We start from the raw sequence: 8639 nt of genomic DNA, 5'->3' as shown, positions 1-8639 counted from the left end.
ATTTTATTGAAACATACCTTAGGGGAAATTTTAAACCCTAAATCTAAGAATAATCTTAAATATGAAACATGTTTCTTCATAAAATATGAAATTTTCAAATAAGTATATACAGTACTTTCAAACTCATTGACAATAAGATGGTTATTTGCTGAGAACGAAATTTCCGTTCATCCTTTGTCTACTTGTTCACATTCTAAACAATCTTTATGTCACCAAATCTTATTTTGTTTTCAAAGTCAAATTTCTTTTATGGTTATAAAATTATAATAAAATAAAATTATAATTTTATATGTATTTATTTTAAATATTTATATTTATATTTATTGTTATATAATTAAAAATTATTTTATTTTTATTTAAAATTATTTAATTATATAATAATATATATAAATTTATATATTTAAAATAATTTTATTAAAATAAAATATGTACCTAATTAGAGTAGGAAAGTGCCGCCGCCAAGTTATAATTTGGTGTCAGAATTAAGTGATGTGATGACTATAAAGTCAGAAGCCAATTCAGAGCATTAGAGTTGGAGCCTTATTAACCCATGTAGATTTGGTTTTGACTCAAAATGATCTTCGCGCAAATACAATGTATTTAGTCATCAGTGGAAAAACAATGTTTACTCTTCAACATATAAATAAATATATAAATAATATATTATTTATATATTTAAAATATATATACATAATTTTATTATGGTTAGTAAAAAAATATTATTATATATATATATATATATATATATATATATATATATAAATTATATAAATATTTTTATACAATTTAATATGGTACAACCTTATTAGTGACTTAAAATAAGAGAAAAATTAAAGAGTAATGTTATAAATATAATTTTTGTATATAAATAATAACATGTGATCATGTGATTCGATAATTAAAAATTAAAGATAAAACAATCTTTACTCATATAATAATATATCGTTATTTATATATAAAATTATATATATAATTGTATTAAAAATTAAATAATTATATTACCTAATTGTAAATTATCATCTCAACTTATACAAAAAAATTTATATAATTTATTTGTATAAGTAGTTTTATTTTAGCGAAAAATCTTAAAGTTTCAAAATCTAAAAATTAAAGTATTTTAGTTAATTAATTTTATTTAATTACATTTTTATGGGTTGATCGATGTTCCCATCACACCGTTTTTTATCTTCTGTTCGCTCACTATTTTCTCTACACCAATTATTTATCTTTAAATACTATATTATTTTTACTCTAATTTTGTATTGGACGCAGCTAGGCCGAGCCCGACCCAAGCCCAGTTCAAAATCTAGTAAGCCCACCATGTACACAAAGTCTGGCCCAAGTAAGAAGCCAGTAAGAAATTTGCTGTCAAATAATGAAAAAAATAATTGGTTATTTTTTAAGAAAATTTGATTGGATGAATAGAAATAACAATCAAACACTTACGTAATACAACATTAATCAGATGTCTCACACACACTTACATATATATATATATAAATAATTGGCAAAATACAAGTTTAATAATTGAGAGCAAAAAAGCAACACAAAATTTCTATCTCTTCTGGAAATTTAATATCTTAATCCCCAGAGCAAAGATAAATGCAAAGAGCACAGTGAATAGAACAACAACAACTGCAACTGCGCCCAGAAAATCATGCTTGTAACCAAAATAATCATCCAAAAATTGCTTCACTGTTTGACCATTGTCAAGAATATCCTCTATTTGTCCGAATTGTGATGCCACCAACCCGTATATTGTCCAGGAAATCGGGCATCCCCAAAAGTACCATCGCCACCATATAGGAATTCTCTGTAATTGCCCAAATCAAAGGAAGTTAATTTATGATTGGATATGTAACATTTGAACGAAGGTGGGAATCTGGAACTTACAGGTCTTGGGACGATGAATCCAGAAAAGAGGTTCCACAACTCATAAAAGGAGAAGGCGACCACAGCAGCTATGTGGTGGTTTGGTGTCATGGCCACAGCCATCATGCCATAGAAGGTGAAGTACATTAAAGATACAAACATGAGGAAAAAATACCAGAAGAATTTGCCGGCATCCCAGTCGAATGCTATCATTGCATACACCAGAATGCCATAGACTACAGATTGAGCAAATATGTAAGGAATCTCAACTACAACCTGGATGAATACACAACAAAAATGTTAAATTCCAATGTGATATATATATATATATATATATATATATATATATATATATATAAATGTCAAGAATGCTACATGGGAAAAATATTTACTTGTGCAAAGGCAAATGCCATTGGTGAATACAGTCCAGCTGCTTTTTCTCTGTAAAACACTGTCCTTTCAACAGCCACTACCGGCTGCACGGCTGTGGCATTCTGGACACCAAGAAAAAGAACAGCCGCATATATGGAACCCATTGCATTGAAAAGATCTTGTCGTTTGTCCCTAAATGTCGAAACATGAGATTAATAGGCAGAAGAAACTATATTACTATGAATTATTAAGTTCGAATGTCATATAGTTATATTCCAGTTGTTACTTGTAACTCACGTTTTGGTGCCCAAGTCCCAGAACATTGTCCCAAATGTCACAGCTATGAAGAAGGTGAACAAAAATCTGACGGCTGTGTATGACGTATTCCGCCAGTATGACCACCGTTGTTTCCATAAGCATGCCATACATTGGGTTATGAAAGATCGGGAGTATTGAGTAGCGAAATATAAGTCCTTTGAACCTGGAACAGGCTTGCTTAAATCCCTGATGAGTGCTTTGTTTCTCCTGAGAAATAATGACTCCAATCATATATAGATTTAAGCTGACAATGATAGAAAAGCAGTAATAGTGGTGCCGATGAACTCACTGATACAGTTCTGAGTTTTTGAAAATTTCAGCAAAATCAACCCCCAAAGATATTTCTTGTGATTCACTGGTGACTTCCAACATCCAAGTTGCTGGATTGTAACCATCTTTAATCTTAGGAACTCCTTGAATTCCCTACAGAATAGGAATGCACTTGCCTTAGCAAGTTTTATGATGTAATTTGAACTTAAATATCCATTCTTTGTAATTTGTGAATGTCATTCGCCATATCATACCTCGAAATACTTTATAAGAAGACTAGAGTAGCGACCCAACGGCCCAGCATATATGGCTTGTCCCCCACGCTTCAGTAGAAATAGCTGCAGTGCAGTGTGTAAATTAGTATCATGCTTGCAGAAACAAAATCTGAACCTTCTATATTAAGACTTCTTACCTCATCAAAGGCTTCGAATATGTCAATGCTTGGCTGATGAATGGTGCACACCACCGTTCTTCCTGTGTCCACTGTGTTCCTAACTGTTCTCATAACAATGGCAGCAGCTCGTGCGTCTAGACCTGAAGTTGGTTCATCCATAAATATGATTGAAGGGTTTGCCACAAGCTCTACTGCAATGGTGAGCCTCTTGCGCTGCTCAGTTGACAAACCGTCTATACCAGGCAAACCAACTAGTCCTTGTCTCAATGTATTTAATTCCACAAGCTCCATGACTTCCTCAATGAACATCTACAACCCACAGGTAAATGTGCATCAATAACTAAGAGAAATGTGAAAATAAACCTTGGAACAAAGAGGATTTATTTACCAACCTTTCTAGTTTCATAGTCAACTTCCGGGGGTAATCGAAGCCAAGCTGAATAGATCAGTGATTCATGTACTGTTACAAAAGGAGAGTGGATATCATTTTGCTCACAGTATCCTGAAATACGAGCAAATGTCTCTTGCTTCTTCGGGTACCCAGAAATTGTGATTGTCCCCTCAATGTATCCACCAGTTTTCCTTCCAGCCAATACATCCATCAGAGTGGTTTTACCAGCGCCACTAACACCCATCAAAGCTGTAAGTACACCAGGCCTGAAAGCACCACTCAATCCATTCAGAAGCCGCAATTTGTCTTCAACAACCCCTTGCAGTTTCATTTCCTGCATAGTTTCATAAAGAACAAATAGGCATCATTCCAGGACTAAATAGCATAGTAACCATATACCCTCATAAGGGAAATTTGTAAAACTTAATCCCACCTTTGGCATGTCAACTGAGTACTTAATTTCATCGAAGGTGATTGAATGTGGTTCAAATGGAAGAATCATTCCTCTTTTCTTTTGATGGTTTGACTGTGAAGCTGTGCCTGCAATTGATGTATCAATTATAATTTATATATCATCAAAAGTGTTAGTAAGAAATTTGACACACAAAACACACACATTACCAATGAGTTTAATCACCTGATTGAGGTCTGTCACTAGAACTACTTGTATGGTTTCTGTTTTTATGTTCATTACTCTGAGACTCCTCTGGCAAAACAGCCTGGGGCTTACCGAATGCTGCACAGTTTTTGCACCAATTAGAACATGGTCTGTCTTCTCAGAAGGAATCAAAGTGACCATAGTCAAGATACTCACGGTTGAGAAAAGTGAGAGCCAAGGTGTAGCCAAAATTGAACAGCAGGGTAAAACCAACCATAGCTCCTACTCCAATCCAGTACCAATATGAATATGGGAAGAACCCTCGAGACTTCATAACTCCAACTCCCAGTGGTTCCATTGAAAAACTTGGCACAATCTTCAGTATACAAAAATTTCAGCAATCAGAAGATTATCAGATGACAAAACACAAATGCCAACAAGTTAGTTTTAACATTACCTTTTTCCAACCATGTCCAAGGAACTCATTAACAACGAGAGCATTCTGTGCATACATCAAAGGTGAACACCAATAAGCCCATATCCACCAGTCCTTAACATCCTCTGTGTTATCAAACAAGAGAAAGGAAATGTTCCATTAAGGTTTGAGAATGATTAAGCTTCTTTTAAGAATATATGTGTACTTACTTCGTGAAATGATGAAGCCACCCAATGCAAAAAGCAGCAGCAATACATATGAACCATATGTATTAGCGATGACCATTGTTCTGCCTGCTGCTGCAATCAGTCTGAACAATCCAGAAGCCATTTGGTTGACAATGAAAAGCAATAAGAATTGCTTTGCAAACCTGCAACAAGTACATCGCCTTTCAAGACAGTTGAATTTCTAGAACAAATGTGTAAAATATAACCTTTATTTTCTTACCTTCCAACATTAGACTCAAATCCTATTACATAATAGGTTAAGAATACCCAAACACCAGCCTCTACAAAAGCGACAGGTATCTTGAGGATCCATGATGGAAGAGCATACGCCCATGAAGGATAGAATCGCAGATCCCTTTGCTTGTAGAAAACAGGAAGCTTCACTATGGTCATAGAAATCTCCGACATTCCATTGAACATAATCATCATAGCCGTGAAGAAACAGGCACCAGTGTAGATCATTCCATCTGTATATGAATCTCTGTGCATCTTGGTTCGGAAGAACAGTGTCATAGCAACAAATGCCATTACCACAAGCTAGGTGCAGGGGAAAAAATCTGTGTTAATGATTGTCAATTGAATAAATGACTAAAATGGAAAATCAAATAGTAACACCCACTTGGCCAAGCTTGAAGTAGTAAACAAATGAGTTCCTCTTCATCAACAAATATTCTCTAGAGATGCAAGCTTTCAACAATTCCTTCTTGTTGACACCATATGTCTTGGTTGTCAAAGCTGCAGGGTGGCTTTTCGTCTTATCAAATGGTGTTCCAAGCTCATCACCAAGTTTTCGACCCACATGGAAAGATTGATATGCATCAGAAAATTCCTTCACTGTTATGAACCTGTATGGCTCTTCTTTGTTAAACCAATACTGCTGCTGATCTTTCCTTGATGTCACCTGAAACATTTTAAATATTAATGAAAAATTCAACATGACACTAAGCCCTTAAAGAGCCTCCGTTAGCACATACTTCTTGCAAGAAGTCAGCCACGCCTTTCCTTTCTGGACATTTGAACCCCGTGGATTCGAAAAACTCCAGAACATGTTCACGAGGACCCTGGTAGACAATTTGCCCTTCAGATAGAAGGATAATGTCATCGAAGAGATCATATGTCTCTGGTGCTGGCTGAAGGAGAGAGATCAGAGCGGTTCCATCCATGATGTGAATGGTTTGCCTTATACAATTCACAATTTGGAAAGTTGTTGAACTGTCCAAGCCAGTAGATATCTCATCCATGAACAGTGCATTCGCCGGCCCAACAAGCATTTCACCTGAAGTAATCCGCTTTAGAAAATGTTAATGTGCTTCTGTGTGTACAACTTAAATGAATTAAGGAAGTTTAGTAATTAACCAGTTGTAACTCTCTTCTTTTGTCCTCCCGAGATACCTCTAAACATTTCATCCCCTACCAAGGTATCAGCACAGACTTCCAGTCCTAAAATCTGTAAATTTAAGAGGGAAATAAATTATCATCTCTGATTGATAATGGTTCCATAGGTTAAATTGCTTTGATCATGATGTTAATTACCTTCAGAATATAATCAGTGACCACGCTGGCTTCTTCCCCAGCGGTTGCTGCTGCCTGTGACAGTAGAATTGACCGAGAAATATAAGAAACTCAATCGCCTTGAGTGCAACAAACTGAGCACAATATATATAGACTAATCCAGAGAATGATTTGATCATTATATTTCATCACTGTTTCATTGTAATGCAATACGATAAATGCTACACATCTGGCAAAAATATCAGCTTCTGTCACCTTCATGTAGACATCAATATCAGGGTCAGGCTTAATATTGGCTGCTTTTTCTCTTCTTGACAACTCGGACAACATCTCTTCATTTTCACAAAAAGGGCAATCAGTTAAGCTAAAATTAATTAAAAGCCACCAAAATTGGGAAGAAGACATCAATCCATCAACTAACCGTAACGGGTTCCCACCCCCTGGCATCTTGCAGAGAAGGCCAAGGTTTCCCTCACAGTCATTTCTCCTATATGCACATCATTTTGACCAATGTAAGCAGCAGTTCTCTGGGGTACAAACTCATGCATCTCGTGCCCATTATAAGTCACCCTACCAGAACTCTGAAGAAGATAATTCACCTCTCAAATTAAAAATATTAACCAAAATAATCAACATCTGCTAAAGAATGCAAGCTTTAATTACTATAATTATTCACCTGTAGACTGGAATCAAGCTTCCCAGCCAAAGCTAACAGTAGGGTTGTCTTTCCAGAGGCTGGAGGGCCCAAAAGCAATGTCATTCTGCAACAATTGAGAAATGAATAATCCCCATATATTCAAAATCTGCATTCGAGAAAGATAATTTAACTGTAATTTAGTTCTCAGAACTCACCTTCCTGGCCTGATGATCCCACTGACATCTTGAAGAATTTGCAAATGTTTCTTTCCATTTTTGAGAATTTTTGCAAAAGTCAAGAAACCCTTTAAACCAAATTCACAAACAGAAGTAACATGTTGGTTAAAACTTAAACCAGAAATTAAAAAACAACATAATTAAATTCAATATTAATAATACCTCAATTATGTTATGAAAGAAGTTAATGAATGAAGGCAAAGCTCTACTTCCCACATATGTTTGTCCCTCCACGTTCACATGCTCAAATCTTACCTCAATTTTCGGAAGCTCAATTCCAACTCTGATTACGAAAGTCATAACAACCAGAATTAATAGAGCTATTGACAGGACCGTCCCGAACTCCCTTATCCTATAACATCTGAGCACTCTTATGGTCCTCAAGAGACCAAGATGCATCCTATAAAATTTTTTAGAAACTTCTATAACAATACTTAGTTTTACAACAAAACAGTTTTGTAGGAGGAATTTCGGTTCTGAGTCCGGTAAGAATGCTCAGATGTTATAGAATAAGGGAGGTTGGGATGGATCGTAAAGGAAACTCACAAAGAAATGGAACTACGAAAGAAGAAGAAAATTTTACTTATCGATGCGGTTCTTGAGCTTCAAGAGGAACTGCTCATTATCAGTTTCAGCAATCTTCACCAACCGTTCAATCAACTGCTGCTTGTCATGAAATCCAAGACTGTGTATATCAATTTCACTAGGAACACCTCCTGCGGTTCTCAATATCCCTTTTCTCAGGCGATCAAAAGTTGGCAATTTCTCTAATGCAGCCCATTTTAAGGCCTCTTCATCGTCTTCTCCTCTTGAAGACCTCGAGAAAACGTCCATGGTGTTGCCGCCTCTCCAGAAGGAATTACTTCCTCCCGCACGTAAACTACTACCCGCTCCGTAAATATCTCCTCTATCCATTGCTGAAGCTCCAAACCCACCAAAATGTTCAACTTCAAGAAGAAAAGTTATCAAAGAACCGAAGAGGGGAGCTGTTTGAAAAATCTCCCAACCCACCAGGATGTTCAACTTCAAGAAGAAAAGTTATCGAACAACCGAAGAGGGGAGCTGCTTGAAAAACATTACAGTGCAAAAATCTTTATAGCGCATGCAACGTTTTTGTGACGATCTCTTTATAAAGTACCATTATTTATTGTTCATCGTTTAAAGTGAGATTTTAATTAATAAATTAAAGATGTAAATGAACAGTGGAGCGCAGTGATAATAATTACGAACCTCCATGGCCTGCATGGCTGGCTGACAAAAAGTTTTGTTTTTGTTAAAAATTTTAAATTTTACAAGTATTAAAAAAACTTAAAAACTCTCTTTGGCCCATAATATTCGACTTTTCTTTTGCTTCCCTAAGTTTGTGATTCAAGATT

General features: G+C 35.5%; 1 protein-coding gene across 1 annotated transcript; it reads right to left on the bottom strand.

Moving 5' to 3' along the window:
* Nucleotides 1-1424: 1424 nt before the first annotated feature.
* On the bottom strand, nucleotides 1425-8361 carry LOC123207280 (pleiotropic drug resistance protein 1-like). The gene is made up of 24 exons (XM_044624635.1): nucleotides 7847-8361; nucleotides 7426-7546; nucleotides 7243-7331; nucleotides 7067-7151; nucleotides 6812-6971; nucleotides 6646-6722; nucleotides 6412-6465; nucleotides 6235-6325; nucleotides 5853-6154; nucleotides 5498-5779; nucleotides 5099-5415; nucleotides 4861-5021; nucleotides 4673-4776; nucleotides 4432-4591; nucleotides 4255-4353; nucleotides 4051-4157; nucleotides 3619-3951; nucleotides 3245-3535; nucleotides 3087-3170; nucleotides 2852-2985; nucleotides 2542-2769; nucleotides 2265-2436; nucleotides 1894-2148; nucleotides 1425-1813 (listed from the first exon to the last, which is right to left on the bottom strand). Exons 1-24 carry the CDS (start codon nucleotides 8176-8178, stop codon nucleotides 1556-1558), a joined length of 4296 nt encoding a protein of 1431 aa, XP_044480570.1. The 5' UTR covers nucleotides 8179-8361; the 3' UTR covers nucleotides 1425-1555.
* Between the last annotated feature and the right edge of the window lie 278 nt (nucleotides 8362-8639).

Source organism: Mangifera indica, unplaced genomic scaffold (assembly GCF_011075055.1).
Source record: "Mangifera indica cultivar Alphonso unplaced genomic scaffold, CATAS_Mindica_2.1 Un_0068, whole genome shotgun sequence".
Lineage (NCBI taxonomy): Eukaryota > Viridiplantae > Streptophyta > Magnoliopsida > Sapindales > Anacardiaceae > Mangifera > Mangifera indica.
The sequence above is the reverse complement of the archived record's forward strand: the minus strand, read 5'-3'. Positions and strand labels throughout refer to the sequence as shown.